The sequence below is a fragment of the Microcaecilia unicolor genome, chromosome 7 (genome assembly GCF_901765095.1).
Source record: "Microcaecilia unicolor chromosome 7, aMicUni1.1, whole genome shotgun sequence".
Lineage (NCBI taxonomy): Eukaryota > Metazoa > Chordata > Amphibia > Gymnophiona > Siphonopidae > Microcaecilia > Microcaecilia unicolor.
In genome coordinates this window covers 250,725,519-250,748,330 of record NC_044037.1, presented here as the reverse complement: position 1 = coordinate 250,748,330, position 22,812 = coordinate 250,725,519, and the positions used below count along the sequence as shown (strand labels likewise).

At 39.6% G+C, this 22,812-nt stretch overlaps 1 protein-coding gene across 1 annotated transcript in view; it reads left to right on the top strand.

Moving 5' to 3' along the window:
- Positions 1-20,574, top strand: part of FMNL2 (formin like 2) — a 385,766-nt gene extending 365,192 nt beyond the window's left edge. The window contains 2 exon segments of the mRNA XM_030208897.1: positions 17,328-17,374; positions 18,380-20,574. Coding sequence (XP_030064757.1) covers positions 17,328-17,374; positions 18,380-18,418 — 86 coding nt within the window. The 3' untranslated portion in view covers positions 18,419-20,574.
- The last annotated feature ends 2,238 nt before the right edge of the window (positions 20,575-22,812 follow it).

The following is a 22,812-nucleotide window of genomic DNA, read 5'->3' as shown; positions in this document are numbered from 1 at the left end:
GCCTTATAAAGTTATGATAACTCCTTTTTCTCACATTCAGGGTTCTTTTATCTTGATAGCTGCTTGACTGGACCATGAGAACTGAATCATTTCACTGCAAAAGCCACATTTTTTGGGTTTAGTTTTATAAAAGGAAGAACTCGTGTGTCAAAGGTGGAAAAAGGTGCTTACTTTACAAAGCCAACACAAGCACCTATATTCCTTAATAAAATCATCACCTAGAGCTAGATCCATCAACACACAGGTCCCTTTCACAAACATGTACACCTGCTGTAAAGAAGGTGAAGATTTGTGAATGTTCTCTCTGCATGTGTATTCATATTTTGTTTTATATGGCTGTTGATTAATTGCATTAATTTTCTGCTTGATTAAAGATTTTAATTGCAATTAACATCTGGGGCTGGCACTGTACAACCACACACCCACTTCTGCGGTCCAGCCGTTCTCTTTCCCTTGCCTCCTCCCTTCAGGCTGTTTTCTAAACTTGCCTGGGTTGTGGACAGCATCTGTAATGCAAGCAGGCATTCTCTGCTGGACCCAAGAGCCTTCCTTTAGCCATGTCCCACCTCCTCTGATGCAACATCCTGTTTCTGCAAGGGCATGACATGACTGCAGGAAGGCTCTTGGGGCCGGAAGGAGACACCTGCTTGCATTGCAGATGTTGCCTGCAATCCAGGCAAGTTTAGAAAGACCAGAGGGGATGGAGGGAAGTGAGAGAGAGAGATGCTGGACTGCCCAGGGGAAAGGAGGGGGGGGGGGGGTGGTTGGAGGTACAGTTTACTCAAGATTAATTTTTTAAATTCTGACGTGAATTGTGATTATGAATTTTAATCGTCCAGCTGCCCTAATATTTTGTGAAATATGTGCATACATCTTAAGTCTGCTACTGCTCTGCCTAAACGATAGCCCCAGGAATGCCTGTAGGTGGCTCACAGACTTGTATGCACATCCTGAGCCATTTTCTGCATGTAAACCATGCTTTTTGTGTGGGAAATGATTTATAAAATTACCCCCCTGCTAGAGTATTAGTGTGTATTAAAATCGACCATTAACATGGGTGAAGGCACCAGTTTAAATACACAAGTTAGGAGTGCCATTACCATGTGATATGCCAAAAGGAGTACATCTTTTCATATATCGCATATTAGAAACAGGTTTCTGAGTTAACCTCTGGAAGCTGTCATTAATTTTATGTTAACAGCAGTGACAGTCCTTGTGTGGGGTTCCAGCACTAGCACGTCTTCCAGAACTCTGCACTCGTGGGCCCTAAATCCAGACACTAGTGTTGACAGTGCATAATGGTGGTGTCTTCTTCTACCTTGGGAGCTGTGAATGGTGCTTTTGCTGTATCCACAGCTCAGGTTGACCTAGAGATCACAAAACAAACTAGGACCCAATCCAGATCCTTCCACAGTGCAATGCACAACACAGCTTCAGGAGATGTATAATTTTGAAAATATAATAAAACCTCCTAGATACCGTGTTTTGTTGTTTTTTCTATTTGGTGAGAATATATACTGAAAATTTGGACCTCTGAAATATTGCACATGGAGTATAAGTCCACTGTGTTGCATGTTTGTGTTTTCTTTATGTGTATATTTGTGTTTGTGTGCTGTCTGCTGGAAACTGGAGGATTAAGACAAATTTCACATGGACTATTTGCTGAATCTATCTTGTGTTAAAAAATAGGCCCATTGCCCCACTCCCACCTCATTGACAGGATCTGAATAAGCTGTTCTTTAAGGGAAATTCTATAACTGGATGTCTGCATTTATAACCCCTGCCATTTTGTGAGTAAGTGCATACTTATGTGTATAAATACTTGCAGGGCACCTAAGATAGCATAGCATGTAAGTGGTGTTATTTTTAGTCTTTTTACCACCACCCCAAATTATTATGTACCAGCCACCCACAATTTGGAGTGATAAAAGACCAAGGCCACGTATGAGAAAAGCAACTTTTATTAGTTACCAAATATAGATACAATTAATAGTTTCTCATGGGAGAACAGCTCTGCTATACATAAGTACCATCTGAAGCTATCTCTCCAAAATAATGCTCTGATACAGCTACTTATATATCTTTTTTTCAAAACAATGCTTAACATGGCTTTAATAAGTTATCTTCCTCAGAGAGCATCTTGTTCTCTTTTCTCACCATCTGTTTCCCCTATGTTGCTAAACCACATTTTCCTGTTTCTTTTCATACTTCTTCCTTACTCATGCCTGCTTGCATGCAAGGAGTCTTATCAGATCATGAGTTTCTGAGTCAGACTAGTTAGCCTTTGCCCTTTAGGCCTTGACCCAAGGTTCATGGCCGTGCCCATATTCTACAGTGGCATGGTATGAAAATACATGGTGAGCACACACATGGGTGAAGCATGGGCAGGCAGTGGGCAAGACTCCCATTTACATGCATAACTTACAGAACAGTATAAGTTATGCGTGTCCCTGTGGCATTTACATGGCTGCAATTATGCCAGCTTTATGGCTGGTGTAACCTTAGGCATGTAAATGTAAGGCATGCCAGATACCAGGTTACATTAGTATTCTACCTCCTGTCCTCGAGGCATCTAAATGGAGATCCCCACTTATAAAATCGCTCCCTTTGTGCCCACAGATTTAGGAGGGCCCTGTGAGATGTGCTCAAGACGCAGGACTACTACTACTTTTTAGCATTTCTATAGCGCTACAAGGCGTACGCAGCGCTGCACAAACATAGAAGAAAGACAGTCCCTGCTCAAAGAGCTTACAATCTAATAGGAGGAGGAGGAGGTTAGGATTACCAACTGTCTGGCTCCTTTCAGAAGTCAGCAGGATTTTACATTCATGTTCATAAAGTAGAAGGATGGCTAATATGTCTGGACATTTTTCTGAGTTTAAAACTTCTGTCTGTAGTTCTCTAGCCCTCTCGCCACCCCCCCGCCATGTGATTGAGCCTGCCATGCCTACTTCGTGTAACTAGCAGCAGAGACTGTAGGTAGGGTTCAGCCAGTGGGAAAGCAGCGGCAGGGTGGAGGATTGGAAAGCAGGAGAGAGTATCTGTACTGTAGAAGTGAAGTTTCTGCATCTTGTGGGAGATGGAAGATAAATTAATCTCTTCCAAAAAAAATGCCCCAATATGTTTCTATGGCAGAAGCTGTTCCAATAGCTGCAGTATCCATAGACTTATTCACTGTAACACTGTGATTAAGGAATTGCACCTTTCAAACTGCCTTCCCCTTTCTTCTCCGATTCTGACTAGAGATACAAAGAAAGCATTAAAAAAGCCCAACATTTGCAGTCAGTCTTTTACCTGCAAAAATACTCCATAAGCTATGCTTCACCTCTTTGTTTTGAGTGAATCATATTGGTATGATATAGTTGTCATAGTCAGCATGAGTGTCTGGTTCTGGCTATACAGTAGCTTTATGCATTCCACACGAGAATGTCAAATGCCTTCTACTGAATAACAATGATTGCTTATAACATCACTGAACTGTCTGCTTTTATTTTATTTTACTAAAATGAACTAACAGTGCTTGCTTAGCATTTATTCTAAACGCATGCAAATCAATGTGGTCAAAGCCTAACAATATGCAACCTTCCATTCTTTTTTTGAAATGGCTTTTAAACCTTGTGTAGACTAATGTTCTGCTTATAGCCAAGGTAGTTTTGTTTTAATATTTATGGCAGCTTGAATGTCAATGAATCTATCGAAGTTATTTCTGCACTGGAAAGAGGCTAGAACCAAGCAGACCGAGTGTTAAGAAACAGATAGTAAGATCCTTATGGTGCCTTCAGAATGGTTTTGTTTGTGTTGGTGTGTGCAGGGATAGTATGTCAGAAGCGGAGGTGTTGGCTTATTAACGGTTATTGCTTTGAAGCTCTTTTACAAAAATAAAGATATTCAAGCGGTCTTTTCCTCAAATAAATGGCGTTCACTGATAAATGCCAGTTGTACAAGTCCACCAAACACATGTGTAAATGCCACAGGATGCATGGTTTGGCTAAAACAAATCTACATTTTTAGCATTTTACAAAGGGAATACACATAGATGTTTTTTAAAAGTCCACTTCAGCATTTCCACCTTCTTGCTTGGCTCTGGGATCTCCAGCCGTGAATGAAGGGCCAGTTGTGTGTAACCCCTCTAAAGGTACTGAAAGAGTACTGTCGTTTGGTTCCCTCATTGGCTTATTTTTGTACATGTAAAAGGCAGCAAATACGTATGTGTTGTAAGGTCAGCGCTTACACATGCAGGGGGTAATTCTAATAAACCAGGCACTAACATTTATGTGCCAGTTATTCTTGTAAATGATTAGAATTTTAGCATATAGGTACATGTGTACATGCCAGATATGTGCCCTAAGGGCTATGCCATAACTACGTGCAGTAGCTTGTAGTTTGCAGAGAGGTACGCAAGCAGAGTTAGTGTGGGGCAGAAAGTTACACATATAGGATCATGGCGCCTAAAATATTGGCACCAAAAAACCCTGTGTAAATGGTATTCTATAAGCCACACCTAAAACTTGGCACAGTTTATAGAACTAACGCTTAAAGCGGAGAGGTCACAAGTAAACATAGGTGCGGAACACCATTGTTCAATAATTATGCGTGAAACTCAAAATCATGCCTCAAAATGTCCATGACCCTTCCATTTCCGTACCCCCTTTTTGGACTGCATGTAAATTTTAGGCACAGATCCCATGCCTAACTTTACGCAGGTAAGTCTCAAATCTAATTAGCGCCAATAATTGCTAGTTAAAAAGCCAATTATTGGCACTAATTGGCTTATTAAATTGCATGCACAATTTGGGAATGCACCTAAATTTGCACACATGATTTTTAGCAACCTTTATAGAATCAGTGGATAGGGCTAGCTTCTGTATATGGTATCGAAAAAACATTCTATAAGCTGTGCTTAAAGTTAGGCATGTGGGTAAGAGGAACCCAAATTACAGCTATGTCATGCAAGGTTCTGCTTTAGGAGTCACAGACCTGAAGGGATCTGGGAGTTATCGTGGATAAGACATTTAAAACTTCTGCTCAGTGTGCTGCGGCGGCTAAGAGAGCGCACAGAATGTTGAGTATTAGGAAAGGGATGGAAAACAAACACAAGGATGTTATAATGCCATTGTATCGCTCCATGGTGCGACCGCACCTCAAATATTGTGTCCAATTCTGGTCGCCGCATCTCAAAAAAGATATAAAGGAATTGGAGAAGGTGCAGAGAAGGGCGACGAAAATGATAAAAGGGATGGAACGACTTCCCTATGAGGAAGGGCTGAGAAGGTTATAGGGCTCTTCAGCTTGGGGAAAAGGCGGCTGAGGGGTGATATGATAGAAGTCTACAAGATAATGAGCGGAGTAGAGCGGACAGATGTGAAGCGTTTGTTTACACTTTCAAACAACAATAAAACTAGGGGACTCAAGATGAAGCTAGATTTAAAACAAACAGGAAAAGTCTTTCTTTACTCAGTGTGTAGTTGGACTCTGGAACTCGTTGCCGGAAAATGTAGTGACAGCAGCTGGCATTACGGAGTTTAAAGGGAGTTTGGACAGATTCCTGAGGGAAAGTCCATTGAACATTATTAAAAATTAATTTGGGGGGGGGGGATGCCCAGTTCTTGAAGCCTGGATTGGCCACTGTCTGAGACAGGATGCTGGGCTTGATGGACCATTGGTCTTTTCCCAGTATGGCGGTTTATATAGTATGACTTATGCCTGGGAGTGCCATTTCCACTGACTGAAACGTGATGCAAACGTACGCGCCTACATTAGGTGCGTATCCCTGTTATTCTATAACAATGCAGGGTCATTCACTTGGGTCACTAGAATCTGAGGGAACGGTACAGTATAGGAGGTGAAGTGCTTTTGTGTATGAAGGAAGAGAGGGACTTGGGGGTGATTTTGTGTGATGATCTTAAAATTTCCAAACAGGTAGAAAAAGCGATAGTCATAGCCAGAAGGATACTTGGGTACATAAGGAGAGGGATGACCAGCAGGAACAAAGAGGTGATAGTGCCCTTGTGTAAGTTTCTGGTGAGGACCCCTTTAGAGGATGGAGTCAGTCCAGAGGACAGCTACAAAATTGGTAAGCAGTTGGACATAAAAACATATAGGGGACAGGCTTATGAACCTCAACATATATATACTGGAAGAGAGGAGGGAGAGAGAGGAGATATGGTAGAGACGTTTAAATATCTCAGGGTCATTAATATACAAGAAGTGAGCGTTTTTCCAATGAAGGAAAGCTCTGGGATGAGGGGGCATGCAATGAAGTTTAAGAGGAAATAGGCTTAGGAGGAATCTAAGAAAGTATCCGTTCACGGAAATGGTGGTGGAAGCATGGAATGGCTTCCTGGTGGAGGTTGTGGAGACGAGGACTGTGTCAGAATTTTAAAAAGTGTGGGACAAGCATGTGGGGAACCCTTAGGAAAAGGAAGAGTTGGTGGTTACGGAGGATGGGCAGACTGGATGAGCCATTTGACCTTTATCTGCTGTCGTGTTTCTATGTTTCTAGATGGTTTGCTGTATATTAAGCTCAAAATATAGGCAAACACATGGCAGGCCTAAAGTATAACTTTTAAGATCCTAAATTAAGATAAATTTTCAGCTAAAAAGTTATGCTTCTAAGTTTGGCTGAAAATAGGGCACACTTAGGAGGCTAAGGGGTCCTTTTACTAAAGGGTTTCCACGTGGCAACCCAGAACTACCACCGTCCCAACTTGGCTGCCGGTGGTAGCTGCTCCTCGACTGAGCGCCATTTCCGGCACTATGGAAAATAATTCCATAATTTCTAGTGTGGCGCTAACCCTGCGGTAATCGCTGCCTGGTTACTGCCAGGTTACCACGGGAGCCCTGACGGAGCGGTAAATGCGCCCCCCATGGTAAGAATATTCTTACCGCATAGTCATGTCTCTTTTAGGTGCTTTTTATCCGCTGCAGTTAAAAAAAAAAAAAAAAAGGCCCCCACCGCAACTGCAGGGCCCTTTTTACCACAGCTTGGTAAAAGGACCCCTAAATTAGGAGCATAAATTTAGGAGCTCAGCGTTTATTAAATATTGGGCTCATTCTTCCTTCAGCTCTCAGAATGTCTAGTTTCTATTAACATCTTTATAAAAATGTATTTGGAAAGAAGGATATCCTCCTGGAAATTGCAGGAATTGTTTATTGTGCAGTAACAAAAAGGGTAAGCTGCCTTCTAAGATTCCTATTGCTGTGTGGATAAAATATTGTATCTTTGAGGTTTAAAAGGCAAAAAGGTGCTTTATGCCCAATCTTTGAGAGCTGTGGTAACTTCACAAGCAGAGAGATGGGATATCTTTACAGCAAAGAATGGCATGACAGACTGCCATTTTCAAGTTGTTACTTACTTTTATCATATTGACAGGTTGGAATTATCATTCAGAAGAGTCTGAAACCAGTTTAACCCACTCGAGTAGAGAGCTGCTGAGAAGTCCCTACATGGTACAGATTGGCAGAGGAATAACAGAAGAATAATTCATCTGCCTTGCTAACTTTTTCTGTTAGTCTGTTGCCACTGTGTACCAAATCCTCCCTAAGAAAGGGAAGTGTGTGAGGGTATTTACTTTACGTATATTCTGCCAAATACTGAGGTGGATCACAACCAAACACACATAATTCACAGTAATGACAGTATAGACTTGTATGTATCTAATATTACTTTGTGCTCATAGTTCAAATTTGGTCTCTCAGCATTCTTCCACATACAGTATTATCAGACAAATGGTTGTCTAAGCCATAGGAGCCAACTGTTCAAAACCAAACAGAAATTACCTCTCCCTGGGTACAAAGAGTTTGTTCAATATTGGGGGTGCTCAAGCTCTCACAGGACCCTCAGAGCTGGCTCCTGTGGTCTAAGGGAGGATAGGTGGTAGTAGCAGAAGGGATTCTGTGGAAGGGGCATCAGGAGAAGAATTTCAAAAACTGCTATTAGTTTGCTTAGCCAGCAGGTGGTGCTGTACTCCACATAGTCTAGACTGGCAAGTGACTGAGAATTAGCAGGCAAGAGAAATTCCTTTCTTGCCTTTGTGAATATCTTGCAAAATGTTCAAAATCTCAGATTTCCTATGGAAATTCTCCTATTATAGTGTATAGCAAAAATGGCTTCATTTAAAATGCCACACTAGTGATTCCTGTGCAGCAAATGAGAGGAAGCCCGTAGGAATTGAATGGGCTTCCTTTCGTTTGCCCACCAAGAATCGGTAGCGCGGCTTTGTAAAAGAGGCCTAAAAGTGGAAATGAAAAAAGTTGCAAAATGTGCCAAATTGTGTAATATTTTATAGAGTTTAAAAAAAGGATTTATATATACAACAGAGTGCCTTTGTGTTCTTTCTCTATTAAATATTATAGTAACATAATTTCTTAGATTTTCTTATCATTTTTCACAAAGGCAAAGGCCCCTTTTTTTTTTTTTTTTGCAGTGCCCTGTAAATATATTTACAGCCTTATACATTGGCCATATTTAGTGCTGGGCAAACTTATACGGTCTGTCCCGGGGCTGGTGGTTGGGAGGCGGGGATAGTGCTGGGTAGACTTATACGGTCTGTGCCCTGAAGAGCACAGGTACAAATCAAAGTAGGGTGTACACAAAAAGTAACACATATGAGTTATCTTGTTGGGCAGACTGGATGGACCGTGCAGGTCTTTTTCTGCCGTCATCTACTATGTTACTATGTCTAAAAAATGCAAATCACAACAGAAAAAGCACGGAGTGTTCTGTTGAAGGGGCTCTTTTACTAAGCTGAGCTAAAAGTGGCCAGTGCTATCACTAATGTGGGGCTTTCTTGCACTCTGAGGCCACTTTTAGCATGGCTGTAAAATGGCCACATTTCCCATTTTCTCAGTCAATGGCCACATGCTAATTTCCACATTATCACGTGGCCTTTAGTGTGGGAGCACTTACGGACATCCATTTTCTAAGTGGTAAGGGCTCCTGAATATTATGTAAACCGCTTTGAATTTAGTTGCAAAAACCTCAGAAAAGCGGTATATCAAGTCCCATTTCCCTTCCCTTCCTGTGCTAATCACATGCTAATTGGTTGGCATGCAGAAATGTAGCTGCACTAACTAATTAGCACAGAACACACCTACTGTCTGGGGTGGTCGACTTAGGAGTAATGTCAGAAAATTATTTTTCACAGAGAGGATGGCTGATGGCTAGAATGCCCTCCTGAGGGAGGTGGTGGAAAAAAAACTGTGGCAGAATTCAAAAAGGTGTGGGATGAACACAGAGGATCTCTAATTAGAAAATGAATGATATAAAAAACAGAACTTAAAGGGTTGCTTATGTGTTTGCATGTCAAGTGGCACTTACATTGAGACTCTGGCTGTGTCAACTAAGGCCAGTGCTGGGCTGCCTTGTACGGTCTGAGTATCCGCATATAGCAATCCAGTTTAGGAGAGAGCATTGACAGAAACTCCAGTAATTTGGAATGTGGGGACAGTGCCGGGCAGACTCTTATGGTCTTTGTCCAGCAAATGACAAGATGGATTTGGATAGGCAGGAGTGGGCTTTGATGGCAGCTCCAATAGTTGCAAGATAAGGACAGAGCCGGAGGGACTTCTATGGTCTGCGTCCCAGAAACACAAAGAAAGACCATGATCAAATATATAATATCACGTTCATTGTTGATTTAAATCTGTTGGGCAGAGTGGATGGACCATTCAGTTCTTTATCTGTCGTCACTTACTATGATCCTATGTAACACTAAAAAAAAAAAAAAAAAAATTTTTTTTTTCACATAGGAAATGTGCTTAGATGGCAAAACTACCATGGAATGCCTAAGTGCACCCCGCAGTAGTGCTTTTTAACCTGTGGTAAGCAAACAGTGCTTACTGCAGCTTAATAAAAGGGCCTCAAAGTTTGTTTGCCACATCCATTCTTGGGACCTACGGCACTTGTTTTGTTGTGCATCAGTCACTGTACTTTCGATTCCCTCTCCGGGTTCTAAAAAATACAACTCAAAATGTATTAAGCACACTCTATACTTTCAACATAAAAGAACAGTTATAGAAATATTAAAAAAAATAATTAAGCATAGGAAAGTAAACTCTTAATTGCATAAGTCTTCACTTCTTTTGTAATAGCAAACGTAAAATAATTCCAGTTCCAAAAATTGGCTTAAGGCTCATTGTAAGTTAAGTAAAGCCTACTTGTGTTCTGGTCATAGTAGTTGAGATGATTTGAATATTCCTGGATGAAGAATCAAGCTGTTTCTGTTGTATGAAATTAATTTGAAGCAAAGGTCTAAACATGCGAAATAGAGTTCTCAAAAAAAAAAACCCACCTCTGAGATAGTTATTTGAAAATATAAGAAAATTTTAGGGTGTTTGAATATCTCCATCAAGACACTGCCTCAGTCAGGTCGTCTCTCCCAAGTGAGTAGTTGTAGGTTAAGGAAACAGCCACAAAAAGACACTGTGAGGCCTATGATGACTTAAAAGAACTACAGAGGTCTCTGACTGACACTGGGGAAAGGAAGTTCCCATTGAAGAAAAGATACATAACATTTGCAAAGAAACACTTAAAGGACACTACACACGTATAGAGGGGTTTGTAATCCACATTGCCATAGACCTGGAACTGAGGAAAAGATTTACCTTTCAGTAAGACAGTGATCCTAAACACAAAGCAAAGTGGCCCAGTGAATCTAAGGTAAGACTTGAAGACTGCAGTCCACAAACAGTTCCCAACCAACTTGAAAGAGCTTGAATTATTCTATTAAGAGGACTAAACGAAAACTGTGCAAAGTTGGTATACACTTTTGTCCTAGGCAATTCATGGCCATTACTGCTGCAAAAAACGTCTTTCAACCAAATACTGAGTCAAAGAATGTGAAAAGACTTTTTGATTTCTTGTTTACTTTTTGAATATTTCTATAATAGTTCTTGGTAACAAATACAAGAAGGGGAGATTCGCTTTAACTTGCAGAATTGCATTGACGTACGCAGGGGTGTGCAGTATATAAAAGACACCGTTTTTTTGTGGCACTTTATGCAATAGCCGTGTTTTTGAGCCGACAGTCGGACTAATAATGACTTAATGACAATCCACTGGAGCAGTGATCCTCAGTTTGGCGTCCTTATTCCCTGAAGAAGCCCCTCGGCGAAACAGGTCCGTTGGGTGGGGATGCCCATTCAAGACGCTGCTATTAGCTAAGTGGGTTTTTTTTGTATTTTGAGTCTCTACAATTCCGGCATGCACAGCAGATTGAGCATATTTTCCTACAAAAAATCGTTTGTTATTAAAAAAAAAAAAAATAATTTTCTACTTGTGTTCTGAATTGTATTTTTTAGACAGCAGAATGTGAAAAATATACAAAGGCATGAAGACTTTTACATGGTACAATACCTCTACTCATGGGCCAATGAAATCGTTTTGAACTGTACCCAAATCAAGGTGTTTTATCCTTAGCACTAAAAAGAGGCACCAAACCCCACTGCACATACAGGCCTAGTTTCTATAAATAGCCGTTTAAATGGTATTTTATAAGCTGTGCCTAAAGTTTGGCATGGTTTATAGAATAAACGCTTAAGCAGAGAGGTTGTATGTAAATCTAGGCGTGACCATTTGCACCAGTGAAAACGTAGTGCAAATGCCTACACCTAAATCTGAGCACGGAGCACCCGTATTCTGTAGTTACACTTGTAACTCAAAACTACGCCCCCATTCCGCCCCAAAATGCCTATGACTTCCCATTTCTATGCCCCCCTTTTTGGATTGTGTGTAAACTTTAGGCGCGGATCCTGCATCTAAATTTACATGTGATGTCCCAATTAAATCCAAATAGTGCTAATAATTGCTTGTTAAAAATCCGATTATTGGCACTAATTGGATCATTATTAAATTGCGTGCACTAATTGGGAAAATGCCTAAATTTGCGTGAGCAATTTTTGGCAACCTTTTATATAATCAGGGGGATAGAGGGCAGTTCTGTAAAAGGCACTGAATATGAGGCACTTAGATGCAGTATCCTAAGTGTTAATTCTATAACTGCATCTGGGTGCCCAGATTCTGTTCTAGAACATTTGTGTAAGTGTAAATGCCAACATTTAGGCATACCCAGTTACACTATGTCAATAGCAGGTGTAAATGCGCATAGGGCCAGATTCTTTATATGGTGCTTAAAAAATCTGCACAGAAAACATTTCCACATAAGTGTATTCTATAAGCGATGCCTAGATTTAGGTGCGGTATATAGTCAATATCCTAGTGCCTAAACCTACGCACATCCATTTACACCAATGAAAATGTGGTGTAAATCTTGGCGCAGAGGGCCATATTCTTTAACAACACATGTACATTTTGGAATACCCATGAAACACCCATTTCCCTGCTTATAAGCATGCCCCTTTTTGCCTTTGTACATTAAAATTTAAGGCACAGTGCGTTACAGAATATGCTTAGGGAGTTGTGCGCATAAATTCTAATTATTGCCAATTAGTACTCATTATTGTTAAGTGTTAACAATGCCGATTGGCTTGAGTCAATTAAGTTACTCACATTGTTATAGAATACGCTTGGATTTTGGTACGGAATGCTAGGCGCAATATATATAATCCGGGGGATAACGTACAGGATTGTGTAAGTTATGTGCATAAATGTTGGACAGGTTCCACTTATGCACTTCCCTCTGTGAATGCCCCCTTGCATGTGTGCAGTAAAGTTATAGAATACCACTGAGAGTGTGGCTACCACATAACTGTGAATAGCCGAGTACAAACTGAACACAAAAGTCCCATAGAGAAAACAAGGAACTGAAAGACTGAAGAAGACTCAGCAGGCAATGGGACTTGCGATGACATAATACTTTATTGACACAAAAAGTCCTTAAGTTGTACAAAACACTCTTCTTTCAAAAGAGACTTGACACGGCACCATGTTTCGGCTAGTGCCTACCTCAGGAGTCTTCCAGTAATGGATACAAACATAAAGAATAGACAACTACCAAAAATGTAGACTGGAGGTCTTTAAAAAGACCGTTTAGAAATTGTAAAACATAGTAACACTCATTTTGATTCTACAGCAGCAAGAAAAGCTTCTAGAAGTGAAGTCACATAGCTAATGGAATGACAATGCACTCCCTTCTAATCTTTGCAAGCTGCTCCACTCCGTTGTAACAGTCACGCATGGAATGGCTAGTATTCTATGATTTTATGTGTGCAGTTGGCACCTGACTTTAGATGACCTGTTATAGAATGAGGAGGGGTAATGTAAAAAAAGGCAAACCAGCATATAACAGGCTTCTAGACAAAATAATAAATGATAAAACATTTAAACATAGGGCCCGATATTCAGCTGGTGGCATTATACTCTGAAGTGTCCAGGCTCCGGCATTGAACTTCTGGGTATATGGAACTGGCAAAATATAGCCAGTTAAATGCAATATTTGACACTTAACTGGCTTTAAAGAACCGCACAAAAAGAGGATTGCTTTTTGTGTTGTACTATTTGTGGTTAACTTTAACCAGTTAAGTGCCGACCCGGAACACCCCCTAAAATAGCCTGTTTTGGCTTGGGTTCTCACCAGGCATTTTCCGTGGCACTATCCAGTTAAGTGCCACTGAAAATGCCCAGTTAGTCCCGGAGAAGTGATTCAAATGGCTAGAATCCTCTCCTGGCCGTTTAATCACTTTGAATATCAGGCCCATAACGGTAGATATTCAAAAGGGCTTAACCAAGTAGGAAGGCTGCTGCATGATTAAATCCTACTGTCCAGCCCCAGAGTAGTACTTAATGTGCTGCAGAATATGTGCTCTGACTGGTTCGTGCCAGGGTGGTTGCGAGGCAGATCTTGAACTTACACAATTACCCTAAGAATCTATATAGCGCGCCTATTTTGGCGCAGATTCTATAACAATATGAGTAGCTTAACAAGCTAATGAGCACAGATAATAGCACTTAAGAAGCAATAATGAGCACTAATTGGTACTGATTAGAATTTAGGTGCAAAGTGTCAGCTGCTAGCGCGGCTTAGTAAAGAGAGGGAAAAGTGAGGACATCAAAAAGGCTGTCTGGCTAGCTATCTGGGTACCGGTCTGAATATTGGCTGTGACCCAGATAAATTCCAATGGCCACTTGTAACCCAGATATTCATTGCCAGTTCTGGGTTAGATCTGACATTGAATATTCAGGTCCGATTCAGCCCGCGGTAGCCAGTGTCTTTAAATTAGCTGTAAGCTGTGAACTCAGTATGGGGGGTGGGGGAGGAGGTTAGAAGATACATTAAAATATGTATAAATCATACAATAAACTAACCAATAATAATAATTTATTACATAAAAAATACAAATAAGCCGCATATAATTAAACAAACATCAACATAAATATATAATACTGAAAAAGCCCATAGAATGGATCCACACACCCAACAGTCTGTACTCTTGGCAGCTTGAAGAAACTTTTCTGCATTTGTAAGCATCTGGCTGATATGGCAAGGGTTATTTCTCTGATGACTAGCAGGACAAAGTCCATACATATGGATGATGTCATTGACTGAAAATGCCACCGGAAACAGTTCCCCAGCAACCTTTTCTAGAAGCTTACCCAGGGGCGTAGCCAAATACCCAATTTTAGGCAGCCCTGATCCCAAAGGGGATGGGCATGACAACCCCCTTCCTCCCAGATGATTGAGAGGGGTCACTTCACTCCCCCTGATTTCCCCCCCCCCCCCGGTACCTCCCAGGTGATTGGGAGGGGTCATTTTACTCCCCCTGATCCTCCCCTTCCCCCCCCAGTACCTTTAAATCCTTTAGGTCTTCACTGGCAGTTTCTTGTGCCGGGCTCCATCAGTGATATCACCCATATCTGAGGATTTAAGTCTTGCTCTCCTCGGAGTAGACCTGCTATATGTAGGTAACTTGTATTAAAGCATTTGTTGCAGGTCTTGCTCCCAAAGTTTTCTCATCAGCTGCCCTGACTGAAGCATTGGTGCATATTTTCAACTAAGTTGCCTTAGGTAGGCTGTGTTGGGCATATGATTTGTTTTATGGACTTTTAAAAATGTATTATCCATGTATGTTGATGCTTATTTTAATTGTATATTATGTGATTTATTTGTATTATTATGTAATAAATAATTATTATGCCTGTTATGGTTTATATCCATTTTTAATATATCTTCAATATGTTTTATTTATCATGTATTATTTTATTGTTTAGACATCTTTAATCACCGGGTGATTTTTTTTCCCTTTGATTGGTACAACAGGTATAGCCAATTCCATAGGAATATAGGACACTTTCTGTCCAGTTGTACTTGGTCAGGTATTTTAAAAGGAGTTGCTTGTTCAGATCTTGTGTAAATGATCCTTTTTGGTAAGGATGACAAAGCAAATGACCGTTTTGAATCTGAAGGCAGATAACTTTAAACATCAATTATAAAGTGGAGCGTGTACTAGCGCACTCTGTTGTAATGTGCAGGGGTATATTATTTTCTTTTTGTCTGTCTAAAATGGCCAGTTATAAGTTGTAAATCAACACAAATGCACAAAGTCTTATAGCCTACAACAGGGATTTCTTTTTTCTAAAAAGTTATTGGATTCACTCATGCCAAATACATTATAAAATCGAAGAACTTTCCCCAAATCATATATCATTTGTTTTTTTTTCAACTTCAGTATGGTAGGTGCACAAAGACCTTTTCAAACTTAATAGATAGCTCATTATGTTTTAGTTAACATGGGGCATCCTTAACAAAGCACTAACAGTGTACTAATGTGATAGATCTTTGCTTCTTACTGTCTTCTGTTTGTCTTGTTTGGCTGTTATTTTCCATGCAGTGCTGAAGACAGTGCCCTTTACCGCTCGAACAGCCAAGCGTGGCTCACGGTTTTTCTGCGAACCAGTTCTCACTGAGGAACTCCATTACTAAAATATTACTCTTTCACACCTGATGCTCTTAAAAGGTTGCTGTAGGTTTTTGAAATATTTGTCCCTTTGTATTGGATATGAGACAGGGCCACACGAATTTGAATGGATAGAAATGTCTGCTGTTCATTTGGAGATGCCTCACATTTTATCACACCATTGCATGCTTGTGAATTTCTGTGAATTTCATTTCTTCATTAACTTTCTGCATGAGACATTTGGCCATCTGCACATTTCAGGACCCACCATCAGTCTATCCAGAAGATGCCATAGAACAGCAAGTGCCTTGGTCACAGAATATTTCACGCTGAGAAGCCCTTTATGGCATTTCATAGCAGAATAGCATTGTCTCTTCACACATAAATTTGGTTTTAGTGGAAGAAACAGTTAAAATGTGACAGTTCACTTGGATTTTCTATGTATCCATCACAGGGCAACATAATGTTTTTTATTTTTACCCATTTGGTGAGCTATTTAGTATGCATGAAATAAGCTGCGAAATTGTTGTATTTCAAAATGAGCTATTTGGTGCAAGGACTGAACTGGGCTTTGACTTTCTGGTCTTTGCTTTTATTTTATGAGTTATTATATAATAATATCCTGACTTGAAAGGATCTTAGATTGTCCTTCCATTTACCCAGCAATTGCATGTTTATAGAAGCATGGAAGGCAAACTAAAAAAAACACCAGTACCCTTGTCATTTTCATACATTGGCATTTAATTTAGTTTTCAGTTCCATGGCAAATGTAGACTAGTTGTAAAGGGAAATACAGTTTTAGTGGGAGAAGGTTGAATCGCCAGCATGAAAGGTTAACATGAATATGGTAGGGGATAGTTTGCAGGTCTAGGCTCTTTTATGAGAAACTAATTCAGAAGGAACTTTGGTACATTCTGCTACGAAGGCCATGTGCAACTTGTAGCCTGTATTCTTCACAGTGGTTTAAAATTCTGCTAAAATGTAGTTTTATTATATAAATGGAAAGAAAAAAGATTGCCATGGAACTGGAAGAACTCATGTCTTGTGTTCTTAAATGCATATTTTAACAAAGTAAAGCATGTTCAACTGTTGTCTTTGGTTTATAATTAATAGTTAACAAGGACAACGGTGTCAATTTCAGGCTAATCCCTATATGTTTATGAAGAGTTCTTTATCAGATTGCAAGTGATAATTGGCTCACTCTCTCTTTTCCACTTCCAGTTAACTGCAATATTAATTATCTCACTGGAGCCAATCTTCAAAGCAGCTTGAGAATTTGTTACCTAGAGAACAGGATGGCCAGCTTGTCCTTTTTCTTGCTGTATCTAACCCTCTCTCTATATTTTAGTTTTAACCTTATGTCCTGTTTGCTTTAGTACCTAACATGCCTGGAGATTTTGAACACTGAGTTAAGTTTCTTTCATTTCCATCCCATTTTTTTATTTAACCTTCATTTTGTGTTTTCTCTTGTTTAGCCCTAAAGAAGAATAATATCACTAAATTTCCAAATGTACACTCGAGGGTAAGGATTTCTTCTAGCACACCGGTGGTGGAGGATACACAGAGCTGGCAAGCATCACTTTTTAATTAGCTTCCTCCTCTCTCTGTATGCCAGACCAGTTGCTGATAATCTGTCTAAATGTAATACTGGTGAACAGCCTAAAATCTCTTCTTGGAATGTTTTAAATAAATACATGATTTGACTGACAGAAGATATATAATATTTTCTTAACTGTTATTTTTTTTAAACATCATAGAGATATATTTTAGATCACCAAGATGTCTTTATTAGATTGAAAAATAGTGCTTTGGTAGATGATACCTTTATTGGTAAGACAAATACATTAAGAAGCAAACTTTGAAGACTTGAGGTCCCTCCTTTAGGAATTTCTAAAGGACCTAAATAGTCCTATTAACATTAGTAATTGTATTATATATTTTTTTTTTATTAAGAAAGTAATTACTTTAAAAACGTTTAAACATTATTCTTTGGTGTCCTAATTTTTTTTCTGTGCTTCAATTTAGATGTTCATATCCTTTTTACTTGAGTGTGATCATTTGATTAACTCAAGTGATTAAAGTGTTGACCACCCTATAAACTAATATATTGTGCCATTCTATTAGTACCATAATTATGATTCATCAGACATCGAGAAAAACAATTATATTCATCACGTAGTTTGTATGCAGAGCAATCATGTCTACTAAAGTGATTCAGATTGATTTTTTTGTTTGTTTCGAGTAAACTTCATTAAAAGTGTCAGCACAGGAAAACAGTGATCTACTCAATATCCAACAAAACTGTTGGAGAATGGTTATCTTGACATATCACCAGTATTACCTTTATTTTGCTCACAATTAAAAAAGGACAAATTCAATTCATTACTTTATAAATTTCAATGATTGAAAAGATCTATATCCTACTCTTTCTACACAAGCTGCTTTGATTGGCTGCCAGCAGGACTTTTTTTCTTTCCTAGATGAATTGCTTTTCTTTAAATGACTTATTTGCTCTTTCCATTTGCAGATCTTAGAAACCAGCCATACAGAAGAGCCGATGCGGTGAGGAGAAGCGTTAGAAGGCGCTTTGATGATCAGAACTTGCGCTCAGTCAGTGGTGCTGAAATATCCGTATGAGCTTGGAAGCCTGTGTGTAGAAAGCAGAGGGTGTACTCGACAGATACACTGTTTAACCGCAGCCTGGCTTGAACACAGCAAGATAGCCTCTAAACTCTTAAGGGCTCAAAGCTCTTGAAACTGCATAGGAAGTTACATGATGGGCTGTCACTCAACCATAGCTAACAAGTGCCTAAAATTTGAAATACCTGCTCAAATTAATCAAAGCAATAGGACTTGATTTGACTGGGTATCTTTTTACACCAATACAATATTCAGTATTTTTAACCAAAATGTAAAATACATGTTTTATTCTTTTTATTACATGCAATTTTAGCGATTGGCCTCCAAGGCTGTCCTTGGTTTCCAGACAGTTTGTATATATGTAATACTTGGATGTGATCTACTGTGGATTTCATAACCTTTTAAATGCATTCCTAGCTGTCTGCTGAGGCAATAACTGAGCATCACTTACACCTGGTGTAATGTCAGGAAAGCAAAAGAGGAACTGTATGCATACGCAAAACCCCCAATAAAACCTCGGTAGGGTGTGGTAAATATGTAAATCAGTAACCCTGTGGAATATTTTAAATTGAGACCTGCCCTTCATTTTCAGTTTCTGCTTTTTAATGCCATTTTGCAGTGTTGAATAACTTATGAGGTATAGTTGAAGTATATGGGAACAAAAGTCTACAGTCATTTAAAAAAAAGAATATTGTATTTATTAATTAGCACTAAAGATATTAACATCTTAATAATCAGTATTCGGGTGTCTGTGGACCATTACAGTTTATTTTTTAGACTAGTGACACAAGAATGCCCCACTGAAGAAGAATGTTCATACACCATTCTAAATTTTAAACATCTGTCTGCATCCTGGGACCATGTGAATACAGCAGAAAGCAGGACGACAATCGACTTTGGACCATTTGACATAGATGCCCAAGTTTACGTACAGCAGAGTAAAAGTTACAGTTTGTAGAATTTGAAACCTAGAACTGATTTGTTTAGCATGAGATGGGAAAGAGTTGATGATCAGATGTCCAAGGAGTTGATTGCAGATTAGTATAATTTTTCTGTGTAATGTTATTCTGCTAAGGTAGGGCATTCAGTATGTCCCAGTCCAGTACTGGTCTGAAGCAGCTCAGTTTGTACTCTCTGAAGATAGTCTGCTTTCCTGATAGCACTGCATCAAAATGTTCATTGTAAAATTTTTTGTATAGTATTTAACCACTGAATTTCATTTTGTTTTTCGTTGTGCTTATGTGAACCACTGGTGAAGGTCTCATTTTCCTTGAATAATGTGTAGTTATATGATAACCTGTTTTTAAATGTACAGATATTTTGCTACAAAACTGGTGCAGTTTTTTATGGTTTTTACACTTTAATTCCCACTTTAGCCCCTGGAAAAATTGTAAATATTGTTTAAAATGCATTGGCCTGTGCTATACAATCCGAATGTTACTTTAACTTATAGTTTTGTTTTATATTTAACTAAAAAGACAGGGTTTTTTTTTTTTTTTTGGGGGGGGGGGGGGGGGGGGGTCAGAGCTACCACCTTGATTCCTTCTTACTTATTTTCAGAAAATTTACTTTGAAACTGCCACCTTTTTGTGACATTTGCACAAATGTGGATGTTACATGTTAAAGAGAACATGCTAACATTTTTGCCGTCACTGACAGTGGTTAAAGACTGTTAAATACTGTTAAATTGTTTAAAATTAATTGTAAATTTACCGATAATTTAAATACAGATATTTACAAATTAGCTATGAAGATCAGTTATCAAAATGAATGAGCTAAAACATTGCTTTTATTGAAAATTTTATATACAAATACACTGTAATGTTGGCATGTTCTCTTTGATTTTCCTGTAATAGACCTGCTTCTTAGTAATATTAGAAGTGTTTTACTTTCCTGGTCTGTTCATGGCATATGATCAATAAACTACAATACTAGACAGCAATCTGTTCTTTTCATTATGGCTGCTAAGGAAATAGGCAAATTCACAAAAACTACAAAAGTTTCAAAGAAGTGCTACTTATGTCTTCCAGAATTTCTGACATTCAAGGGTCCTTTTACTAAGGTATGCTGGAAAATGGCTCGCGAGTGTAGGCATGGGTCTTGGGCGTGCGCTGGTCCATTTTTCAGTGTGCCTGTAAAAAAGGCCTTTTTTAAAAAAAATTTTCCGAAAATGGACGTGCGACATAATCAAAATTGCCGCACATTCATTTTGGGTGTGCAACCTTACCGCTAGCCATTGACCTAGCGGTAAAGTCTTAACGCATTAACTGGGTGGTAATGACCTATGTGTGTCAAATGCCACTTGGCGCGCATCCAATACGCGCATCCAAAAATAACAATTATTTTTCTGTCGCGTTTATTGGACGCGTGCCAAAATTGAAATTACCACAAAAGCCACACAGTAGCGGGGCGGTAACTTCGTTTTGGCGCGTGTTGGGCATGTGTAGACGCTTACGAGGCTTAGTAAAAGGGCCCCTCGGTGGCTTATTTATGCAAGTTGCATGTGTTGCTTGTGCACTCCCTGTCAGACCCACCCCCCACCCATACTTAAAATCATCTCTGCTGCAGTCTTCACCTGGGCAGCGGCACTCATAAGCTTCCTGCGGCCAGCACTGGGACTTCCTCTCTGAACCATCCTGCCCCCTTCTGATGCAAGTTCCTGTTTTGTGACGGGTGGGGTGGTTCAGAGAGGAAGTCCCAGTGCAAGCAGATGGCTGCCGCTGCCCTGGAAGAGGACTGCAGCAAAAATAAGGTACTGGGGGGGGGGGGGGGGGGAAGCAGGGGATGCAGCCTCCCCCCCAACAACAAAAAAAATTCCTCGCTACACCATTGCTGACATTAATGCATTTAGCAAAATTAACATTATTCTTGCCATTAGGTTTTGTGACAAAATACCAGTGCTATTTTATTGGTCTCTCTTTTTGCTAATTGTAGAGCTTGAATGGCCTTGGGTTTCCCTCAACCATTCAGTTTCTTTAGCCAGAGCACCAACAGCAAACCAGTGTTGTCACAGGTTGTCAGTGTGAAGAAGTTGAGTGGTTTAAGGCATTTCTTTGTTTTGTTTGGGAGGGGGAGGGGTGGGGACACAATTTTCCACAAGTGGGGTAGGTGCACTATAAATACCATACAAACAATTTATTTGAAGTATCCAAGCTTCTGTTATTTTTGCTTTATTCTCCTACCATCTGAACCTTCCAGGTTAGGTTCAGTGACATGCAATACATTTATATTTGCACATCTTGTAGTTAATTTTAAAGAAAAACTAAATGGGTAATTTCCAAGCTACATGACTAGGTTCTTTTTGGAAATTAGATATCATTTTTGGCTGCATATCTTCTAACTATGTCCTCTGCATAAGCTGTAGCTGCAGGCAGACTAAATACATATGTGCACTTTTTTCTTCACACAGCCTCAACATGCCTCCTGAAACACCCATTTTTTTCAGCAGCTAAATATTTACATATTGTTAGGCATTGTGCACAGGACAGTGTTGTAACCCACAGATCTAGGCACCAAACTCTGCAGGTAGATGCATACGTGAGTTTGAAAATTACGGGTCAATATTCAAAGTGATTTAACTGGCCAGGAGAGGCTCCTGGCAGGTTAAATTGCTTGCGTAGGGTTATCTGCTGATATTCAATGGCACTTAACCGGTTAGAGCCGCTGAATATCAGCACTAACTGCCAAACTGAAGCCCGAGACAGCACTTATGTGGTTAAGTTCCAATATTTAGCACTTAACTGCCTAAATTTTAACCAGATAAATCAGACCGAATAAAACAGAAAGAAATTAAAACAAAAAGAAATTAAAAACTAAGGCATAGAAGAAAAAGAAAAATGGAAAAAATAAAAAGGGAGGAGGAATTAGGGGGGGCACCATGGAATGAGAAGGGGGGAGGGAAGGAGACAGAGAAAGGAGAGGGAAGAAATCAGAATATCCATGAATAACACTGGTGGCGGCCAAAACACCGCTGACTGTCACCGGTTGAATATCTACCTCTTAATTTCTGTGGTTATCAAAGTCGATAGTAATGTTCATGCTGGTATGACACTGTCAGTACAAATGTCCCTAGAGGATGAAATGCGTAAGAGAGATAGTATACCAGTCCAATATGAGTGCAAGGTATTTGATTCACAAAACACAACAGGATGGCACATGCTGTATTTGTGTATTTTATCTTTATATGAAATATACTGCTTTGGATACCCTTGTGAGGGATTAAGGCACTAAGGAGCCCTTTTACTAAGGCACACCGAAAAATGGCCTGCGCTGGTGTAGGCGAATGTATTGGATGTGCACAGATCCATTTTTCAGTGCGCC